This window comes from Rhinatrema bivittatum, chromosome 4 (genome assembly GCF_901001135.1).
Source record: "Rhinatrema bivittatum chromosome 4, aRhiBiv1.1, whole genome shotgun sequence".
Taxonomy (NCBI): Eukaryota; Metazoa; Chordata; class Amphibia; order Gymnophiona; family Rhinatrematidae; genus Rhinatrema; species Rhinatrema bivittatum.
The window spans coordinates 168,494,294-168,518,009 of record NC_042618.1 but is presented as its reverse complement, the minus strand read 5'-3'; the positions used below and the strand labels follow the sequence as shown (position 1 = coordinate 168,518,009).

At 47.2% G+C, this 23,716-nt stretch overlaps 1 protein-coding gene across 2 annotated transcripts in view; it reads right to left on the bottom strand.

Moving 5' to 3' along the window:
* RNF213 (ring finger protein 213) overlaps nucleotides 1-23,716 on the bottom strand; it is a 413,312-nt gene that overhangs the window by 168,674 nt on the left and 220,922 nt on the right. For both annotated transcript variants that reach the window (XM_029599190.1, XM_029599191.1), the window contains exons 27-34: nucleotides 7,646-11,251; nucleotides 7,199-7,335; nucleotides 5,503-5,598; nucleotides 4,752-4,870; nucleotides 4,034-4,153; nucleotides 3,183-3,928; nucleotides 2,891-3,032; nucleotides 1,961-2,096 (exon numbers count right to left, since the gene is read on the bottom strand). In XM_029599190.1, the coding sequence (XP_029455050.1) occupies nucleotides 1,961-2,096; nucleotides 2,891-3,032; nucleotides 3,183-3,928; nucleotides 4,034-4,153; nucleotides 4,752-4,870; nucleotides 5,503-5,598; nucleotides 7,199-7,335; nucleotides 7,646-11,251 (5,102 nt within the window). The remainder of the gene's footprint in view (nucleotides 1-1,960; nucleotides 2,097-2,890; nucleotides 3,033-3,182; nucleotides 3,929-4,033; nucleotides 4,154-4,751; nucleotides 4,871-5,502; nucleotides 5,599-7,198; nucleotides 7,336-7,645; nucleotides 11,252-23,716) is intronic.

Genomic DNA, 23,716 nt, shown 5'->3' with positions numbered 1-23,716 from the left:
CTGCGGAGTCCACCTTTGGGACCTTGATGAGGTCCAGAAAATCTTCGGGGAGCGGGTACAGCTTTTCCATAGCCCGGCTGCTCTTCAGGGAGGCCCCATTCCCTGGTGAGAAGTTGTAAAAACGAGTCATGAATGGGAAAAGCCCGAGCCCTCGGCCGGAGTGCCGCCAGGACAGGATCTCCCTTCCTTGAAGAAGTGATGACAGCGGGAGCTACTGGGGCAGGCGGGTCTGGTGGCGGATCCAAATCTAATTCTTGGATGATCTGCGGGATGAGGTCGTCCAGCTCTTCCCTCTGGAAGAGGGGTAGGGTACGCGGATCATCCCCCTCCTGTGTGCCGTCCCCTTGTCCCCCGTCCGGGAGGTCAAGTCCATGTCCCGCTGGGTCTGGCACCGCCCCCACTGCCGCGGGCGTGGATCGGACCCGGGTAGGAAGGCGGGAGGCCCCCACTCCCGGAGGGTCGGGGGGGGCCGGCGTCGAGGGCGACATCCGAAGGATCTTAGGAGGGGGGGGGGTCCCACAGGTGCTTCCAGCCCCTGCAGATAAGCGGTATGCATGAGCAGGATAAACTCCGGAGAGAACCCCGGCCTGCTCGGGTGCGCTTCGGGGGCGGCGTGGTTCCTGCTCCCTGGCTCTGGGTGCTTGGTTCCTGCACCAAAATCGGGGGAACACCCCCGCTGGTAGAGTCCTCCAGGGATCCGTTCTCCCTCGTGGCCTCCAGGGATCCGTTCCCCCTCGTGGCCTGCGCCTCAGGGCGCTCAGAATGTAAAATGGCCGCCGTTCCCGCCAAAAATGGCGGAGTGGCCGGCCCGCACCGCCCGGGCAAAAAAGAGAAATCAGTCAGGGACTGTGAGGTACCTTCCCCCCCGGGAAGGCATCGTGCACAGATGCCCTCCCGGGAAATCCGGGACCCCGGGTCTCCGCAGGCCGCACAGCGGGACGGCCGCGGCATCGGGATCGCTGCAGGAGAAAAGAAAAAGCCACGGGGGGGGCCACGCGCACAAAGGCGCCGCTGCGGGGGGGCCCGGTCGGCCCGCACTGCCCGCTGTCTGAAAATAGAGGAGGGTGCCGCGGGGGGGCCTTCCTGGCCACACGACCCGCCCCAGACATCTTTCCCTAAATGGCTCAGCAGCCCATGAGGAGCTGTAAAATGGCCGCGGGTGAGGGAGTAAAGAGCGAAGAGGCCGGCTCCACCGGCTTTCGCGGGCACCGGGGGCTGAGCTGTAAAGGAAAAAACTACAAAGGAAAAACAAACTTACCCCTGGCTGCAACGAGAAATAAACAGCAAGGCCGCAGAGAAGAGACAAGGAAGAGAAGCCACTCCCCAGAAGTTGAAAGAACTCTGCCTTTTTTTTTTTTTTAAACTTAATACAAACTTGATACAAACTTGATCCACAGAAAAAGACAACAAGCAGCCATAATCAAGCAAGAAAGTGAAGGAAAAGGAGGGGAAGCCTGATTCCCCTACTCGCATCTGCTGGAGTCAGAAGATACTGAACTCCTGCAGAGGGGGTAGTAGTATATATGGATACGCCCCCTCAAAGCTTGTGCTGACTCCATCTGCTGGATTGGGGACATAACCCACTGTCTGGACTGATCCAGGTACGTACAGGGAACAGAATTTTATTATGTATATGAATACTGGAATCTGCTCTGAATATTATGAATAGAAAAATGAACAAACAAACATGTCAGCTGCATCTGAGACTAGAAGGAATCTTATTCTGAAAAAACTAGCAGAGAATGGGAGAAACATTTTGGAAAAACAGGAAGCCCCAGAAGGGTCAAATTCCTTCTCGTAAAGTGGCCTCTGAGCCACATTCGGCTGTGAACCTATACATATGGCACTGATGTGCAGAGTAAACCATCACTGTGAAAATAGGAAATGTTTCAGTTACCCTAGTTGTACATATGTTAAACTGAATAAAATAGATTTGAAAATAATCAGAAAATGAACTTACCTAAACGTGCCAGCTTCCTGCAGGGCATCAGAGTTCGACGCCTCTCTCACCACCCACTCCTTTGCATTGTACGAGTTCTCCTCCTGCTTCTTCAGAAGGTCATGGAGACGATATCTTAACATTTTCAGAAATGCTTCTGTAATAAAAAAAGCCAGAATCCATGGTGTCAGACTGTCCTCCCAAATCCCGCAAATTCAAAAAACAATTTCTATGAAGTCTCAGTGAGGGGCTTCCTAGTTCAGTGCTTCCAACACTACTGTATCATTCAGTCATTTGTGAATGCTTTGGAGCCAAATAAAAATATTTCCCCATGGAAAGGCTTAAGTATGTGCCAACTTTGGAGAAGAATTGCAGGGCCTTCTCTGCCCTTCTTGTGTGGGTTCCATTAGAAAAGCCCCTGATATACACTCAGTCCTGCCTCAAACATGGGACTTTTCATGACATTTCCCCAAATATCTGCACATGGAGTGAACTGGGCAGCATACATAATAACAGAAAACAAATTACAGAAGACGACGACCAATTTGGTCTACCCCGATCTGTCCAATTGTCTTCCTTGCCAGTTTTCTATAGGTAGATGAGCATATATGAGCACTAGCTCCATCACCCTCCCCCATGTCTTTCACCCAACACTTCAACCCTGTTACCACCACTGTTCTCTTACATCTGTCTCAACCATGCTCATTGTTGGCCACTGTTATACTCCATGCAGGTTAATCCAGTCTTCTTGGAAGCTGAATGCAGCTACAAGGCTGATGTTAGCGTTAGGGATGTGCATTCGTTTCATACGTTTCCCATTACATGCCAATTAGATGTGCATTTGTTTCATATGCTTCATATTACATGCTTGTATAGGAAACGTATGAAACGAATGCACATCCCTAGTTAGCGTTGTAACCATAACCAAATTCATGGGTGATAACACATTACCTTTTAACTCCTCTTCTCTGGTAAGGAGGCTAAGCAGAATTTCGATCCTTCTGGTACTGCGGGTAGGGACCTCATTCTGGTCCCTCAGCATTCCCACTGCACTCTGCACACAGCTCCGGATGAGTGTGGTGGTGTCCAAAACCTAAGACATTCCAAAAAGACCACAGCAGGGTGGTGAGGAGAACAAAGATTACTCACCGAGAACCAAAAAGCCCTGTCACACACAATGTGACCTTAATTTTACTTAAAGTTATATAGCACAAATGCTCATAACACAGAACTGTATACTTACATCTTTCTCTTCTGCCTCATTCTCCTCCTCCTCAGAGTTGGCCTCTATCTCGTGTTCCTTTGCCTGAACTTCCTCCTGGGATCCAACCTCCTCCTCACGCTCCTTGATCTTTGCTGCCTCCTCACTCTCGTCTTCCTCACTCTCCTCCATCTCGGCCTCCCCCTCGCTCTCATCCTGGAGTCCGGCCTCTTCCTCACTCTCCTCCATCTCGGCCTCCCCCTCATCCTGGAGTCCGGCCTCTTCCTCACTCTCCTCCATCTCGGCCTCCCCCTCGCTCTCATCCTGGAGTCCGGCCTCTTCCTCACTCTCCTCCATCTCGGCCTCCCCCTCGCTCTCATCCTGGAGTCCGACCTCTTCCTCACTCTCCTCCATCTCGGCCTCCCCCTCGCTCTCATCCTGGAGTCCGACCTCTTCCTCACTCTCCTCCATCTCGGCCTCCCCCTCGCTCTCATCCTGGAGTCCGACCTCTTCCTCACTCTCCTCCATCTCGGCCTCCCCCTTGCTCTCATCCTGGGGTCTGGCTGCCTCCTCTCTCTCTGCCATCTCTTGGGTTACAGCTTCCTCTTCATTCTCCATCTCAGCCTCCCTGATGGCCTCCTTCTTGGATTCAGCCTCCATCTTGGTTTTTTCCATCCTAGTCTCTTTCAGAGTTTTCACTTCCATCCTATGCTCCTCTTGGGATCCTGCCTTCATCTTGCTTTCCTCCACCTTGCGGTCCATCACCGCTTTTTTCTCTACAGCCATATCTGCACATAGAATAGTGACATGTTGAAGGAAATACATGACAAAGGAAGATGAGCAAAAGGCCAGAGTTAGGCTAAGGCTGGCAAGCTAGAAAGTTGGTTATTTACATTTAGGTATCTCCTTCTCATAGAACAGCTGGCTAATGGTGAGACTCCGCAGCGCAGTTACATCGGATACCATGTCCTTGGGTCTGCGCAGGTCATCAATGTGCACAGATTGCCACAGCCCTGGCAAGTAGGAAAGAAACATTATCAGTGCAGGGTATTATATTAATAAAATAACACTCCCCAATATCCTCCTTTCTTGTAACACTGCAATCACCACTAGCAAAGGGTATGCATTCACAGAGTAATGCTTTTACCTCACTCTTCTCCCCCAAAAACACAGCTAAGCCTAATATCACCAGTGAGGAAACATCTGGTGATATCTGCACCTTCTCATCTGGAGAACATCTGCACCTTCTCACCTTTTCTGTAACACTGTAATAGAAGGTGTGGCTTGGGATGTAACAGATGCACTGATGGGAAAGGTGAGAAAAGAAGCAGGGCCTAGAACTCATCCCTTATGGGCTGCTATAACTGATCAGACCACCACTACATGGAAGATAATTCTTGTAGTGTTCATGAGACATGCATGCTTTCTAGAACACACCGACTGAATTCAGCAGTGCATCTGGATCCTCAGTGATATCACTGACCAGATTCTGAAAACAGGAGTGTTGGCAGTGTTTTTGATGGCATTGAATAGTTCTCGTGCCTATAATCACCATTAGGTTGCAGGGAAAAGGCTGCCCCAGTTATGGAGGGTTCAGCATAGACCTCTTACCTCCATGGAAGCCCACATAGGAGGTTCCCCCTTCCATCCGTGGCAGCTTTGTGATGAAGTAGACAAACACCGAGACCTCGTTTAGCTTCACCTTGTTTATTTCATTCACAGCAGAGTATCTACAACAGACAAAGCAACCATGTTGCAACTAGATCCTTCTGGCTGCAGCGTCTTTCTTGCTTAGGTTTATACAGAAGCGTTCCAAGGCATGGACTCTTTTAACCCATCTTCCCTTTTTCTGTTACTTATTATACAATACCTCCCCCATCTTGAGTCACTAAAGAATAAGTCGGAAAAAAAAGACTGGAAAGTGGAGACCACGGACGCCCCTTCTAACTTCAGTCTCTCTCTCAGCTTAATGAAAGTTCTTAATCTCACAGGAAACCAGGCCAATGTTAACACCTTTCTAGTCCTGGACAGTGCATCTACATTTTAGCTGGGAGATGACAACAGCAACATCCTAAATGAATGCCACTAACATCAGGGGGGTCAATATGAAGAGAAAACAGAGGAAAAGCATCCGAGTTGAGGACAAATACTTACAATGGATTGCAGTCTCAAAATATCTTTTTAGAACCCTAAATTCCTACTGTTGGAAAATGCCTACTCAGGAGCCCAAATGCTAAACCTGTCAACATCCACAGGCTGAGAGTTCAAATCCAGAACTATGCTAATCCTCACCACTGCAGTGAAAATGTTAGAACAAATGGGACTCTCCGACGGAGAATAGGACATTTCATGGGCAACTTACTTTGCGGATGCAATAAGATGAGCACTCTGACAGCCATCTTCGAATTCATTCTGAATAATGAGGACTTTATTTCCAACATTACCCTCCATGAAGTTTCTAAAGGTGGAAAAAGGTCACACAAACCTAATTTTTGTAGCGCAAGTAATAATGACTCATAGCCCTAATTCTGCAACAAGATCACATCCATATTGATATATACTGTGTGGAGATACATATGCAATAATACAGCTTTTTTTTGCCATTAACATGGTATTGTGAGATTCTTTGCCTGACCTCTTCCAAATACATGACTTTCCACAGTACTTCACACTCCTAATGACCTTTTCCCCTTAAGGACTTGTTCATGCACTTGGGAATTAGGAGGTAAAATGTATGTTCAAGCTCATATCCTTCACACAGATTTCTCCTCTCCCAGAGTAAGCACCTCAAGAGTGCAATGACAGACTCCACCCAGGAGTGTATCTTCTATTGAAAAGACCAGGCTAGGAATTATGCAGTGCAAAACAAGGGATCAGCAGACATGGAGAATCTTGCTGGGCTTTAAATATAGACAATATAATGGCAGATAAAGACCATCAATGCCAGAAACCTCAGCTGATAGTCCATCTTTGGCTTTCCCCTCATTTCTTCACATATAAGGATCCTTGTTGCTTATCCCTGGCCTTTTTGAATTCCGATACTGTTTTGGCCTCTACTGGAAGGCTATTCCATGCATCCACCACCCTTCTGTAAAAACATTTTTAAGGTTACTCTTGAATCAACCCTTATAGCATGACCTCTTATTTAGTTTTTCTTCCCCACTGGAATATGTTTGCTTCTTGTGCATTACTTAAACTCTGAAGTATATTACCTGGAGATTAATATCCTTATTCAATAAACATACACACGGTTAATGCGACTCCAACATTGCTCTATGCTTCATCGGCAAGAGGAAATGTGGAAAAAAGGATTTGCATCCACAAAAAAGCAGGGGAGTAGCTTGCTTGTTACGGCGGTTACTACCCCAAACCAAATAAGCCTGATATTTCACTTTCAATGCATATCCAGTATAGTTCTCTGCTTCAACAGCAGGGGGAATGAAGAAAAGAGGATTTATATTCAGACAGCCAACAAGGACTGAATTGCACAGGCTGAGTAAACAAGCTTGGGAGTAGCTTGCTTATTACGGCGGTTACTACCCCTAATCAATTAGCTAGATACTTCACTTAGATGCAGCTCCAGCACTGCTATCTACATCGATGGCGGGGATGGAAGGGAAATAGAACCAAAAAGTTACTTATAAAGGCCAAGAGTAACAGATAAGTATGAAAAAAATAAGTGTGAAAGCTTGCTGGGCAGTTTGGTCTTCTTCTGCCGTCATTTCTATGTTTCTATATGCAAGTATTCGAAGGTTTCTATCTTATCACCCCCTCTCCTCTAAGATATACCTGATTAGATCCTTATGCATTGCCTTATGGGAATTTTGGAGCAGACTGCAAAAGTTTGGTAGCACTTCTCTGGACCATCTCTACTTATGTCTAAAACTTGTTAAAGGTACAGCACCCAGAAGTGGACACAGTAGTCCAGAGGAAGTCTCACCAATGTCTGCATGGAGATATAATTTTCTCCTTTTTCCAGCTGGTTACACCTTTTCTTATGCAACCCAGCATTGTCCTGACTCTGATTGGAACTACAATGGCAGAGCAGAAAGACTAACCGGATTTCCTTCAAGAAGGCATGCTCTGTGTCAAACTGCTGCAGGGACAGGACCTCAATTCTCTGAACCCGGTCTTTCACCTGCTCCTCCAAACTCCCCCTGTCAGCTGCAGTCAGAAGCCGTGAGAAAGTTGTAATCTTCAAGGAAAGAGAGACATACATGGAAAGGGAAACGTGTTTCTTTGTCAGTGATTCTTGTAATACCAAGCAAACCAGACTGGAGGCATAAACCCACATTACCCTACCCCATTTATAAATTCCCCAAAATGACCAGATTCCCTTACAAAGAACCGTTTCTCCATAGCCAGAAACAGTCACTGCACAAGAGGACTGGATAAGCCAATATCCTCAGCATCCCATTTGGCTTTGGAAGTACTTTAGTGGTCTTCTCAACAAGAACCCGAGATTTACATCTAACAATGGTATTAAATACATAAAGACAAATTACCTCAGTAAATATGGTGCAACATCCTGACCCAATCTGGGTGTGAGAATGCAGGAACTCCACAAGAGAATTGTGTTTCTGTTTCCTAAAGTATTTTCTGACCAATTGCTCAGCCATGTAGGGACCTAGCTGAGAGCTGCCCAGACGAATCACAGAATCAGGAGTGGCACAGTTCAGCAAGGCCAGTCTTGCTTGTTCTATCACATTTGCCCGAAAAGTCTCAGTGGTACAATCATGTTTGAGCTTCTCTGTCACCTGTAGGATGACCGAGGCACAGGTGTCTTCATGGTAACCAATAAACACATCAAATGGGCTATATGTCTTCTGGCCCACCAGCATAGACTCAGTGTTGACAGTAGTGAAGTCTTTTACCCATTTCTCCAGGTCTTGAACAATGGCCTTTTGCTGTTTGTTCAGGACAGTATTGATGTCCAGGTAGTGTTTCTCTAGCCTGTTGATCAGTGGAATGGGGAAGCGTGTGTACACAATGTCCTTCTCCTCAATGACTATCAAACGGAACTGATCATGGACTCTGCACTTCACACGATGTGTACCCAAGCCCAAATCAACATACTTCTGACCTGCCAGGTACACATAGTACTGGTTAAGGGCATCATATAGGCTTTCATACAGATTCTGTAGGTTTAGAAGAACCACCATTTGTCCAGTTTCCATACAGATTTTCACACGATTGATGTTTCTGCAGATCTGGGTATATTCCTGGTCTTTGGGGAAGCTGGAGCCAAAGATAACTTCGGGCTGTTTGCTTGCAGCAAAAAAAACCTGTTGGAGAATCTGAAGAGCTGCATAATTCTTAGTCAAGATGAGCAAGTATCTGCACTCATCCTGACCATCGCTATATATATTCTGCCGGACCAAGTCAATTGTGTCAACATCTGCAGTGTATTTCTCATTTGTGATTTTGGATATAAAAATCTCCACAGCATTAATGTCATCTTTACCACTAAAATTACGAAGAATCACTTGCACTATATCATGATTGGAAGGCTCCTTTTTACAGGAGCGGGTCAATGCAAAAACCATTTTTATAAGGCTGTAGTAATCACGCAGCCCAAAGAATTCTTTATCTTTCAATTTTTGCATCTTACAAATATCCGTGTAAACATCTGCAAAAATAGGGAAGTAGTTTTGGATCTTTTGTAGTAGCAAGTTGCTATCTGATGAACAGATTCCTTTAGCACTTTCGATAAGTTCACCCTTTTTTGGATCACCACGGGATACAAAAATACCCCGATTCATCTTGGCAGGATCCAGGGCCCAGTTGGAGATTCCAATAAAACCAACTTTTTTGTGAGGAAGGGGATCATCATCAACACAGCCATCTTCAAGGAGAGGGTGCAAGGTCTTCAAAGGCATTTTAGGAGAGTCTTCTGCCAGCCCTATCTCATCCAGCACCACCACAGATACATAATCTTTCAGATTCTTCCCTTCCTGAAAGCGGGCACAGTGTTTGAAGGTACCTATGATCCCTTCTGGAGTCGAATGAGGGCTGCACTGAAAGGACACCAGGTGGATTTGCTTTAGTTTCTTATAGAGATCAGAATGGGCTGCTTGGCCTTGCATGGCATCAGCCACAATGGTCTTGGCAAGGGACTTAGAGCTGCCAGGTTTTCCGACAAGAAAGAGAGGAATTTTAAGGTCAATGCATATAACCATCATGAACACATTTTCCTTCAGGGCTAGATTTCTAGCAATAGTTTCTCTTAAGTTCACACCACTCAAGAAGAGATCTTGCATAATGGTTATGTCTTGCAGAATCTTTTTTGGATTTGTATAAGGATCAGGAAGCTCCTTAGAAACTGTGTTTCTATATGCATCTTTGCTGTCTAAAGACGCATGATAGCAGATGCCAATGGCAAGCACCAAGGACCAGGCAACATTATCTGTGGGCATACTGTATTTCCTAATTTTATGCTCCATAAGATACTTTTCCAGATTAATCCACAGCAGCTCACTGCGGCTGTAAAACCACTTGAAAACCTCCATGCAGCGCTCCACGTCCCTTAAGCTGACGAAGCTGCACTCGTCATGCCTTCGCCTCATGAAACACTGTGAAGCAGACAGAACATTTGTCAGCAACTCAATTTTACCACTTGATAACTGTATAGATTCAACCAATTTTTGTACAATCTGCTGAATGTATTTCTTTTCTGCATTGTTGTTCAGTTGTCCAAAATCCCACACCAGAGGGATCATGCTGGGTGGCAGAGAGTGGACCCGATAAACCAGCTGCCGCAAAGGGATGGACCCAAGCTTCTCTTTGGTCTCATCTGCTTTGACCCTGTATCCTAGTCCAGCTGACTCAAGACGCTTAATCATATCATTTGTATGCTTTCGGTAAGGGTTGCACGCTGCTATGATTTGTAAGCCAGTCTCACCAGCCAAGGGCACTCCTTCTACTGTGCGGTCACACAGGGCTTCCTTAATGCTGCTTACTGCCTCTGTTGTGTTGGCCTCATCAAAAAATAATACAGTGTCAAATTGATATTGCAGTTTGTTTACAACTGCAATTGCCTCTGCTTCTCGTATTTTGTCATAAATCATCTTGGCACTTGTACCGCCATGAACTTTCACCAGCTTCAAGTTATCTATGACAGCACCACTTCTGTGCAGGTCACACATGAATTTTATAAGTCTGGTTTTTCCACAACCTGTTTCTCCCATGATGATAACGGGGATGCCACACCTGAACCGCATCTTGATGGCAAGAATTTTAAGCATGTTGTCCATAGTGAGCTCATATGATTCATCAGGATCTAGTGGCCACTGGATTCCCAAGACTAGGCAAAGTTTCTCTATCTTTTGGTCCCTGGACAGTGCATCAAAGTCAATGTTGAAGGGAACCCTCTGCAGCTGCAGACCTTGATACAACTGCATTGTCATGACATTGCTCTCAATGATTTTTCCATTCACTGAATTGATGGCGTCCACACCTCCTGAAATACCATTGGGCTGTAGATGGAAACCAATAAATGTCATTGATTCATGGTCATCATTGAAAAATATATATGGGTGGGGTTCGGTCTCCCATTTCTTGCGCAACAGAAAAGGAGCAATATCCTCTTCCTTAATATCATCTAAATTAATGGGAGCAGTGTTCCCCAGACTCTGATCAGAAATGTTTAAGGATGGTGTTGCAAAATCCTTTGCCATCAGGATCATAAATTTGACCACAAATGTTTTGAAACCATGCAACACATCACCAACGAACAATACATTGCAGAAGAGAGATGACTCACAATCCCTCAGCTGCAAGTTCAAGAACCAAGTGAAGTTCCTCAGCTCTGACCAGCTGGGATCCATAATGCCGCAGTATATTAGCAGGAGCTGCAGGCACTCTACGGGGCTGCCTTCTATTGAGCCAGGTATGTAACAGAATGAATCCAAGTTCTCGTTCTGTCTGAACCGTGTTAGGTACTGGAAAGGTCGCTGAAAGGCCTCACTGCAGAACTCCTCATGGTCCATTCCAGGGTCTGTGCTGTGCTGAGGGCCATGGCTCTGCATCTCTCTTTCTAATACTTCTTTCGGTGCTCTACATATCACTTTTGGGAATAAATCCAGAAAACTGTATTGCGGTCCTCGAGAAACCTGAAAGGAGAAGAACAAGAAATTTTAAGTACATCATCACTTATTGTAAAACAGAGCAGAAAACATCCCTGGTAAGAGGGGCAATATGTTAAGAGCAGTGGCCTAGCCAGAAAAGGAAAATTGGTTCTTACCTGCTAATTTTTGTTCCTGTAGTACCACAGATCAGTCCAAACTCCTGGGTTTTGCCTCCCTTCCAACAGATGGAGACAGAGAAATGTTTGCAGACACCACCTCTTAACCCGATGTGCTGATGTGCCATCTGCAGTTCCTCAGTATTACTCAGTACCCAAGCAGAAAATAGTCAAAAAAACTTCTAAGAAACCATTGCTACAATATCCTCCAAACGAGCAGAGAGGAAAATTTATAAATTTTGGAACTTTAATTTTAAGGACTACCAAGAAAGCTGTGCCATGCTTCAGAATTATTATAGTAAACAGATCGAGCGGACTCTCCAAATCTCCTCTCCCCAGCAGGTGGGACTATGGACTGATCTGTGGTACTACAAGAATGAAAATTAGCAGGTATGAACCAATTTACCTTTCCCTGTACATACCTAGTTCAGTCCAGATTCCTGGGAGGTACAAAAGCTTCCCTAACCTGATGGGACTGCGAGAGTCCTGCTCGAAGTACATTTTCACCGAAACTCCCAACGTCCGAGGCCTGGACATCCAATCGGTACGTAAAGACTTTCAATTAGTTGCCCTGCAAATCTCTTGCGGCGACATTAGCTGACATTCTGCCCAGGAGGCTGCCTGGGACCGTGTAGAATGAGCCCTTAACCCCTTCAGGATAGGACTCCCACAACAAATGTATGCAGAACCAATAGCCTCCTTCAACCAATGCGCAATCGTGGCTTTTGATGCCTTCTGTCCCTTTTTTGCACCACTCTACAGCACAAACAGTTTCAGATCTAATAATCTGAAACTGTTAGTGACCTCCAGATACCGCAACAAAGCCCTTCTGACATCCAGAGGTCTCAATTCTTTTGCATGAGGCGCACCAATCTCCACATTTGGAAAATCCGGAAGCTCCACTGTCTGACTTAAGTGGAACGCTGAAACCACCTTCGGCAGAAAAGACGGAACTATCTTCAGAGAGACTCCGGAATCCGAAATCCGCAAAAAGGGTTCCCTACAAGACAGGTCTTGAAGTTCAGACACCCTTCTGGCTGAACAAATCGCCACCAAGAAAACCACCTTCAAATTGAGATCTTCTATGGGACCCTTTTAAGAGGCTCATACAGCGCTGCACACATGCCCTTGAGGACCAAGTTAAGGCTCCAAGAAGGACATACCTTATATGAACAGGGGGGCGCAAGTGCTTTGCCCCTTGGAGGAAATGTACCACATCCACATGCTCAGCTAAGTTTGTTCCATGAATCTTGCCTCGCAAATAGCCCAGGGCCAACACCTGTACTCTCAAGGAACTAAAGGACAAACCTATTAATAGGCCTCTCTGCAAAAAAGCCAAATTCTGCTCCACAGACGCTCGCAGAGGATCAACCCCTTGCTCCGTACACCAAGACTCAAAAATCCTCCAAACCCGGACATACGCTAAGGAAGTAGAAGTCTTTCGAGCCTGCAACAGAGTAGAAATAACATCCTCCGGATATCCTTTCTTCCTTAATTGCCTCCTTTCAAAAGCTAAGCTGCTAGACAAAAGCGATCTGCTTGATCTAAAAATATGGGGCCCTGACGCAGGAGATTTGGTAGATGTCCCAGTCTTAACATGCTGTCCACTGCTAGATTTACCAAATCTGCAAACCAAGGTCACCATGGCCACTCCGGAGCCACGAGAATCACCTCTCCTGGATGGATCTCTATTCTTCTCACAACCTTGCCCACAAGAGGCCATGGTGGAAACATGTAAGCCAGCGTGTCGTGCGGCCAAGGAAGAACCAGGGCATCAACCCCTTCAGCTCTGCACTCTTTTCTGCGACTGAAGAACCGCGGTGCCTTGGCATTCCGCTGAGTCACCATCAGATGCATATGAGGAATGCCCCATCTGCAAGAAAAGGGGCCCACTGCTTCCTCCGATAACTCCCATTCTCCAGGATCCAATTGTTACTGGCTGAGAAAATGCGCTTGCACATTGTCTGACACTGCTTTGTGAGAAGCCGCTATCAAGGCCAGCATCTCTGCTTCCTGACCAACTGCTTGACTCTTAGTAGCACCCTGGCGGTTGATGTAGGCCACCGTCGTCGCATTGTCTGACAGGATTCTGACCAGATGGTTGTGCAAAAGAGGTAGAAAATCCTGCAGAGCCAACCACACTGCTCTAAGCAGTTAATGGACCAGGACGCTTCCTCTGCTGACCACAGGCCTTGCACCGACTGGGACCCGCACATAGCTCCCCCAAGTGCAGAGACTGGTGTCAGTAGTCACGACCATCCACTGTGGAACCTCCAGATCCATGCCGCAGCATAAATGGTCCTGACCAAGCCACCACAAAAGACTGGACCTGGATGACTCTCTGTAAGTGGTAGTGCAAGATTAAACTGCTCTGACATCAGATCCCACTGGGACAATAATGCATTCTGTAGAGATTTCATATGAGCAAACGCCCATGGGACCAGCTCCAGGGTAGATGCCATGAAACAGAGGACCTGCAAGTAATCCCATATCCTCGGCACTCGGGCCTACAATAGGTTCCAAACTTGAGTCTACAGCTTGGCAAACCGCTCCTCCATGAGAAATACTTTTCCCATTCAGGTATCGAAGCGCACACCCTAGAACTCCAGAACCTGCGACAGAGAAAGATGGTTCTTGGGCTGGATAGTGAATCTGTCCAAGGATCTCAAGCGGTGCAACATCACTGTCACCGCCTGCCTGCAAACGTCCTCCAACTTTGCCCAGATGAGCAAGTCATTCAGCCCTCCTTTCTGAGGGCTGCCGCCACCACCACCATCACCTTGGTGAAGGTCCTTGGGGCCGTTACTAACCAGAAAAGAAGAGCGCAAAATTGAAAATGCCTCCCAAGTTCATAAACCGGAGATCTCTCTGATGGTCCGGGCAAATTCCTGTGTAGGTACGCTTCTGTCAGATCCAAGGAAGCCAGGAACTTTCTGCTTCGTACCGCTGCTATGAAAGACCACAGAGTCTCCATCTGGAACCAGGTATCTGGAGAGCTAAGTTCACCTTCTTTAAATCCAGAACTGGACAAAAAGTTCCTTCCTTCTTTGGAACCACAAAAAAATAGAACATCATCTCGTCCCTTGTTCCTCCTTGGGGATGGGAACAATGGCTCCCAGCATTTGCAGTCGCTGGATGGTCTGCTGTACGATCAGTTTCTTTTCTGGTGAGGAACAAGGAGATACCATGAACAGGCTCCTTAGCAGCCAAGCAAATTCTAAAGCACAACCTCGTCCTATGAAGCTTAGAACCCACTGGCCCAATGTGATTTTGACCCACTCCTCGTAAAATTGAGTCAAACGACCCCCGATGACTGGGACTGAGGAGTAGGCCTGCCTCACCTCATTGTGCATGTTTGGCTTCACCACTCCCCTGGCCGGAACCCTCTCTGTTAGGCCAACATCCACGAAATGACTGGTTTCAGGACTGTGACATCCCCAAGGTCTGCCTCTGGCCAGCACCCAGAGCTCTGCTCTGGTGAAAACGCCTCTGTCCTCGAAATCAGGAGTGCACAAGAAGAAATCCTTTTGACCCTTTGGACTTGTCCTCCAGTAGCTTGTGCACTTTGTCCCCCAGATGCTTTATCAGTTGCTCCAAGTTTAAAAAAAAAAAAAAAAAAAGAAGCTTGCTCTTAAAAGGCAAAACTCCCAGTTAAGCCTTTGACAAAACATCCACTGACCAATTCCATAACCAAAGGAGCCTCTGAGCCAAGACCGCAGATATCATCGTCCTGGAAGAAGTGCGAATGAGTTCATACATGACATCAGCCCTGTAGGCGACCGCTGCCTCTAGGTATTCCACCAGTTTTGAATCCTGAAGAATCCGTATCCCCCTGCTGACTCCTAGTGCACAGAAGGGACGCTTAGGCCCCGCACCCTTATGAGATTTTGCACGCTTATACTCCCGAGCCTTATTCCCTAAGGAGTCAAGCTTACCCCCTTCAAGTGGCTTGCCTGCTTTCTTTGCCTTAAAGGCTTTATGTAAGAAAATAATGACGGAGGACTCAGAGGAGGTATCAGAAGTCTCTTCAGGACTAACCTCCGGATCAGGAGAGACAGGCTGCCACGATTCCTTGTCCTCAGGGAGCCGCCCTCCCCCATGGCTGCCTGAGTAGCGGAGAGGAGCGAGTGCAAAATGGCCTCCATTCCCGCGCTTAATGGAAAAGGATCCTGTGCAGGCTGAGCAGCTCCTGCAGCCATCGAAGGGGCTCGCAGTAACCTGCTTTTTTGTACTTTGTTCACCGCCCCTGCACCGGAGGATCCCTCGCCCCCAAGTAAACATTGGGAGCACAAGTTCTCCCAGGAGAGCCGCGCACGGGCTGAGCCAAACGCGGCCGATCGCGGCATTGGGGGAGGCAGGAAAAAAGAAACAAATTAAGGAAAAAAACAAAAGTAAGCCCCCCGAGGCCTACAAACGCGGCGAAACACCCCCCCCCCCCCGCGATGAGAGCGAGAGAGGGATAGACAGCCCGAACAAAACTGAAAGCAAAGAAAAAAATTCAAGCTTTTTTTTTTTTTTTTTTTAAAGCGAAAATTGCCTACCATGGTCCAGGGTGCTGATCTTTTTTGGGTGGAGTGAGCCGGGCTCCCCAGTATTGCACTCACGCTGCCCCAAATGATAAATAGGGTCCTCAACCCTCGTTGGCAGCTGCTTCAAACCAGCAGGGGATGGCCCTCTCAGAGCCTGCCAACCCTCTGGGAGGCGGACCACAGGAAACTCTACGCTGCTGGTTTGTTTTTTTGTTTTTTTTAAAGAGCCAAACAATTTCAAATAGACAAAAAACTCACAACTAATTTGACTAAATCTACCCCAAAATTAAGACTCTGACCAGACTGTAGGTTTTGCACCTCCGCCATCAGCTAAAGACAGAGAAATACTGCCGGGCTGTAGGTGGCACTCTCCTATATAAGGCAGAGTTTTGTTTTTAAAACATCTCTGTCTCTGCTAGAGGGTGGGCAAAACCCAGCAGTCTGGACTGATCCGGGTACATATAGGGAAGTGCGAATGAGTCCATACAAGACCTCAGCCCTGTAGGAGACCACTGCCTCTAAGTATTCCACCTGTTTCGAATCTTGGGGTGATATATCCTTGTTACTTTGTAACTGCTGCACCCACCTCAAGCTAGCCCGAAGCATAAAACCTCTGCACACTGCAGCACGTATGCCCAGAGCAGACATCTCAAATATCTTCTTAAGGTGCACCACGAGCTTCTGGTCCTGAAAATCCTTCAGAGCTGCTGTGCCAGCTACTGGAAGGGTGGTCCTTTTTGGAACTGCAGAGACGGAGGCATCCATCTTCGGGACCCTTAAGAGCTCCAGAGTGTCTTTGGGCAGGGGATAAAGCTTATCCATGGCTCTGCTAAGCTTAAGGCCAGTCTCTGGAGTATCCCACTCCCTGACCACCAAATGTTTTACTGACTTATAAAAAGGGAGAATTCTGGCCGGACCATAAGCCAGCCATGACTAGATCTACCGAGTCCTGATCCAACACCTCCTGAGGAACCATCATCCCTAACTCTGCCAGGACATGCAGAATCATAGGTCCCAGTTTCTCCTTTTCAAACAGGCAAACTACTTTGGGATCATCCCCTTCCGTAGAGGTGACCTTTGCTGATTCCTCATCTGGATCCTATCCTGCCCAATCCTGGGTGGACTCGAGTTGGGAGGACTGTCCCCAAACGGCAACCCACGATTGGACTCCTCAGAGGAACAGTCCTCAATGGCCCCTGACACTGTTGGACCAAGGACTCTCTGAATCCTCATGACCCCCAAAAACTTTTTTTAGGCAGAGCAGCTGAAGCATTCCACGTTGGGGGGGGCGGGGGAATCCCATAGTACTCCAGGCCAGAAAGGCTTAATGCATGAGGAGAAAAAAAACTCTGGGGAAAAGGGAGCAGGACCCAGAGAATCCCTCATCAGAAGATCTGACTCCTGCTCAGACTACCCCTTCCTGGCCCTCCCAGGTTTCATCGGGGCTGGAATTCATGGGGCACAGCGATGGCGGGAGATCTCCTCACCCTTCAGTCCTTTCTGCAGAATCTGTAAATGTTCTCAAAATGGCCGCCGTTCTCACGCTGAGTGGGAACATATAAGGCAGTCTCTTCCAATGCAGCCTGCGACCTGCCAGGCCCGTGCTGCAACCCCTCCCGATGAGTCCTCCCCACCAGAACGGCATCAGGAGCATCGGCCGGCCTTTGACAAATGCAAACTGTGCTCACCACACACAGCACAGCGACTCCCTCGCAGCATGGCTCGGCCCAACCCCGACTGCTCAGCACACGCTCAGAGAGGAGAAGGGAGGGGGAAAGCCGCAAAGACCAGAGCCCCCTGAATGGCTTACCTTGCTCTGCCACCGCCAACAGGGAGAGCCGAAAGAAAACAAGACCCCTGTCATATAACTTTTCTCTTTCAGGCTTCTTTTTTTGTTTTTAAACTTTCTAAGAGAATTAACAAAACACTTTCCTGCATGAAGGGTGGCAGAGGCTTCCTTCAATCCTCCTGTAGGTGAGGGAACTGAACCACCAGCTATCATCTCTGGTGTGATTCAGCGAGCAAATTAGAGTCCCCAACTCCTGCTCATCCTGCCTTACAACCAAGAGGGATGGTCCCACCAGGATCTGCCAACCTCCTGGGAGGATAAACACCTTCTTCTTTTTGAAGCTAAAAATCCTCTTCTTTCTATTTTATCTTTTTTTTTTTAAACTCAGGAAGAGAACAGCAGATTTTGCACCTCTTCCATGTGCTGGAGACAAATACTGAGGAACTGCAGGTGGCACATTGGGTTAGGAGGCGGCGCCTGTGAAACTTTCTCTGTCTCCATCTGCTGGAAGGGAGGCAAAACCCAGGAGTCTGGACTGATCTGGTTACTACAGGGAATGAATTTTTTAGGGGGCCCAAGGTTAATATGGGTGGGCAGATGACATACAAGTCTAGGCCCTAATTATCAATAAATAATGCTTTAGAGTGCATCTGACAATGGATTTCTAAGTACTGTATTTTTCGCTCCATAAGACGCACCTGACCATTAGACGCACCTAGGATTCAAAGGGGAAAATTAAAAAAAATAATAAATAAATGGTGTGCTAAACCGGCTCTGTTCCCGGGCATCTGTACGTCTTATGGAGCAAATTAGTGGTGTGTATACAATTTTTTTTTGTCCCCATTTCATTTTCAGGTCTGGGGAGGGCCATTTCGGTCTACTCCCCGGATCAGAAAACGTTTATCATTCTCTTTGTGTGGGAAAAAACAAACAAACCCCAGCCCAACCCTTTAAATTGAATTAACTACAATCCACTACCCTCCTGACCCCCCCCCCCCCCCAAGACTTGGCAAAAGTCCCTGGTGGTCAAGTGGGGGTCCGGGAGCAATCTCCTGCTCTTGGGCCGTCGGCTGCCAATAATCAAAATGGCACCAGTGGGCCTTTGCCCTTACTATGTCACCAGGGGCTACCGGTGTCATTGGTTGGCCCCTGTCACATGGTAGAAGCAATGGATGGCCAGCACCATGTGAAAGGGGCCGACCAATGACACCAGTAGCCCCTGTAACATAGTAAGGACAAAGGGCCACTGGCACCATTTTGATTACTGGCAGCCGAGGGCCCAAGAGCAGGAGATCGCTCCCTGACCCCCAATGGACCACCAGGGACTTTTGCCAAGTCTTGGGGGGGGGGGGGGGGGGGGGGAGAGGGAGTCAGGAGGCTGGGGGGTAGTAGTTAATTTTTTTTTTTAATATTTGCTCCATAAGATGCACATTTTCAAATACAGTAGTTTCATCATGAGTGATGCTTTACAATATTTTAATTCTATTTCAAGCCCTTACCAACATTAAAAATACCTTATTAATCTATATTAATTTATTTTATATTTATTGCAGTTTATAAATACACATCATGTAAAAAGAAACAGAAATTTAAAAGAAATATGAAATCCAATTACATAATAAAACAAATCAATGTATTCTTGTATGAATCCTTTTTCCAAAAATGCACAGAATATCATAATTACAATAAAGCAGAAGTTGCTTACCTGTAGCAGGTGTTCTCACAGTACAGCAGGATGTTAGTCCTCACATATGGGTGACATTACAGGATGGAGCCCAATCACGGAACACTTTTGTCAAAGTTTCCAGAACTTTGACTGGCACCTACTGGGCATGCCCAGGATGGCACTAATCCTGCAACCAGCAGGGGTCCCCCTTCAATCTTGTTTAAAAGCTATAGTAAGTGCCAAAAAATAAAATAATAAAACGTAACGAACCCAACACCACGGGGTGGCGGGCGGGTTTCGTGAGAACACCTGTTGCAGGTAAGCAACTTCTGCTTTCTCACAGGACAAGCAGGATGGTAGTCCTCACATATGGGTGAATACCGAGCTCAGGATGTCCGAGAAATGCACCAAATGTACCCAAAGATGTGCAACAGGCACAACAACTGGGGTGGAATTTGGTAGAGGGCAACCTGAACCCTAACGGGCAAGGTGGAACAGTGTTGGTACATCACGTTGCAAATAGGGTGCGCAAGACAGACTGGCCGAAGATGGAATCTTGTCTTCCAGCCTTGTCTAAACAATAATGGGCTGTAAAGGTATGGAGAGAACTCCAGGTAGCAGCCCTACAAATATCAGGAAGTGGCACCGAGCGTAGGTGCGCTACTGAAGTTGCCATGGCCCTGACAGAGTGTGCTTTAACATGGTCTTGAAGTGGAATGCCTGCTTGCTACCTACCTGGTGCGAAGGTGGCGGACCTCACGCGTCACCTAGATAGGTTTTAGACAGTGCTGGGGAGGAGCTGGCTGTCGTGGTACATGTGGGCACCAATGACATAGGAAAATGTGGGAGGGAGGTTCTGGAAGCCAAATTTAGGCTCTTAGGTAGAAAGCTTAAATCAAGAACCTTCAGGGTAGCATTCTCTGAAATGCTCCCTGTTCCACGCGCAGGTCCCCAGAGGCAGGTAGAGCTCCGGAGTCTCAATGCATGGATGAGACGATGGTGCAAGGACGAGGGATTCAGTTTTATTAGGAACTGGGGAACATTTTGGGGAAGGGGAATCTCTTCCGAAGGGATGGGCTCCACCTTAACCAGGGTGGAACCAGACTGCTGGCTCTAACCTTTAAAAAGGAGATAGAGCAGCTTTTAAACTAGAACAAAGGGGAAAGCCGACAGTCGCTCAGCAGCGCATGGTTCGGAGAGAGATATCTTCAAAGGATACTAATGATGCATTAGAATTAGGGCATCCCGACAGTGAGGTTCCAATAATAAGAAAAGTAGTCCAAGTGCCTGTAACTGAAAACTCACCTGAGCTAAATAATTCTAACTTATCCCTATCAATTAAAAAGCAGAATGAAAATACAAACAAAAAACAAACTTTGAAATGTTTGTATGCTAATGCCAGAAGTCTAAGAAATAAGATGGGAGAATTAGAATGTATAGCAGTAAATGATAAATCGAATATATTATATAATTCCCCAATAAAATTATTTTTTGCAAATTTTTAATAAAATTTCTCTGCTCACAAACGAGTCATCATTTAGATAGAAAAAAATTTTTTTAAAGGGAGGCTGCAAAGTGTAATAAAACACCTGCAGCCTACCTGTTTAGATCAAGCACAAGCAAAAAATTTTTTAGAAAAGTGGAGGAAGGGTTTCATATATGAGTTTTCAACCCAACCAAAGGTCTGCTCGGTTTGCGTGTATAATCATCAACCAATCCTCCTCCACCTATAATTAGTTTTTGATTCCATGCAACACTGGTGAAAACTGCATCTTTGACATATTTTTTACTTTTTCTATGTGTTAAATCACACAATTGAACCAGCACACAAGGAGGAGGAGCAGGTGAACGGGCTCTCTCCAGTCAGGTTTCTCTTCTTGGCCGCTGGAGGGAAGTAGTCCACCGGCGGCCTTCTGGGCTTCATTCTGTTTCCGGCCTCCAGTGGGATGGGAGCCACTGGTGGCCTCACGAACTGCCATCTCTTCAGTCGCCGGTGGGATAGGATCCACCAGCGGCCTTCCCGGGCTGCCTTCCCTCTTTGGCCACTGCTTCTCAGGCTCCCGAGTTAAGTGGGTGTGCCTGAGCTCAAAGCATGTAGGCCACAGCCCACAAAAGTCCACCCATGGCTACGCCACTGGTTAAGAGTAGGAGTTTTGTGGGGGTAATTTTCCAAACATTCATTGTGGGGCAAAGTGTGTGGGTACTTCTTACCTGCTAACTGCACATATTTTCAAAGAAAAAGGAAAATTAGTTTCTTACCTGATAATTTTCGTTCCTGTAGTACCACGGATCAGTCCAGACTGCTGGGCTTTGCCCCCCCTCTAGCAGATAGAGACAGAGATGTTTTAAAAACAAAGCTCCGCTTTATATAGGAGAGTGCCACCTACAGTCCGCCAGTATTTTGTAATGACAAAGCAAGATGGCTCCCATAAGACACCATAACTATATACACTAACACCTGAACAAGAAAGGGAAAAAACGTTACCACCGGGTCACTTAACCCCAGTAAGATTGGCACCTATAGAACCACATAGGCCAAATACTCAAAAAATCTGCAGAAAAGTAATGGGAAAGCAAGCGGACTCTCCCCCACTGGAACCACTCTGACAGGGTGGGCCTCTGGACTGATCCGTGATACTACAGGAATGAAAATTATCAGGTAAGAAACTAATTTTCCTTTCCCTGTACGTCCCCAGATCAGTCCAGACTGCTGGGATGTACCAGAGCTATACCTATCCGGGGTGGGATCCAGAGAGGCCCGCTCGTAGCACACCTTCTCCGAATCCGTCCGAATTAGTAGCCTGCACATCCAACCGGTAATGCTGCGTGAAAGTATGCAGTGACTTCCACGTCGCCGCCTGACAGATCTCTTGTGGAGACACGAAATGAGACTCCACCCAGGACGCTGCTTGTGACTGAGTAGAATGAGCCTGGAGGCCTACTGGGAGAACTCGGCCCTTTAGCAAGTAAGCTGAGCTGATAGCCTCTTTCATCTAATGAGCAATAGTAGTTTTTGAAGCCATGTGACCCCGTCAGGGACCATTCCAGAGTACAAAGAGATTGTCAGACATGCAAAAATCATTGGTGACTTCCAAGTAGCGTAGAAGAGCTCTACGAACATCCAGCTTCCGCAAATCACGGGACAGGGGATCCGAACTGTCCAGATCCCCAAAGGCTGGAAACTCCACCGATTGTTTGACATGAAAGGAAGATACCACCTTCGGAAGAAAAGAAGGAACCGTACAGATAGAAACTCCAGAATCGGAGATCCGCAAGAAAGGTTCCCTGCAAGAAAGAGCTTGGAGTTCTGATACCCGCCGAGCTGAAGTAATAGCGACTAGAAAAATCACCTTCAATGTAAGATCTTTCAGAGTTGTCCTCCTCAAAGGCTCAAAAGGCAACTCACACAGAGCTGTAAGCACCAAATTCAAACTCCAGGACAGACAAGGCTGGTGAAGAGGCGGATGTAAATGTTTAGCAGCTCGAAGAAATCACGCCACGTCAGGATGCGCCGTCAAGGTTCCACCCTGCACTTTGTCGTGCAAACAACCAAGGGCTGCTACCTGTACACATAAAGAGCTACACGATAATCCCATGGACAGCCCTTTTTGCAGGAAACACAAAATATCGGATACAGAAGCCCGGATTGGTGAAACGTCATGATCAAGACACCAGGCCTCAAAAACCTTCCAAACCCGAACGTAAGCCAGATTAGTGAAAGCTTTGCATGAATAGAGAAGAGTAGCCACTACCGCAGGAGTATAACCCTTGTCACTTAAGCGGCGCCGCTCAAAAGCCATGCCGCAAGACAGAAGCGATCGACTTCTTCCAAACAAACGGGTCCTTGGTAAAGCAAGTCCGGAATTCCTGGAAACAGAATGGGGCCCGCCGATGCGAGATTGAGGAGGTCTGTGAACCAAGGACGTCTCTGCCATTCCGGTGCCACCAAAATCACCGGTGCTGCATCTACGCTCCCGGCTCTCGACAGCATGAGAAGAACCGTGGGGCTTTGGCGTTCCGAAACGTCACCATGAGATCCATGCTGGGCGTTCCCCACACAAGGCACATGCGCTGAAACGCGTCCTCTGACAATTCCCATTCTCCGGGATCGAGGTGGTGTCGACTGAGGAAATCCGCTTGTATGTTGTCCACACCTGCAATATGAGATGCCGCGATGCAGAGCAAGTGATGTTCCGCCCAGCTGAACAACTGAGCCGCTTCCTCTGCCACAGGATGACTCCGAGTCCCCCCTTGACGGTTGATATACGCCACCGTGGTCGCATTGTCCGACAACACCCGAACTGCTCTCCCCTGTAGGAGAGGAGCAAAGGCTTGTAACGCTAACTGTAC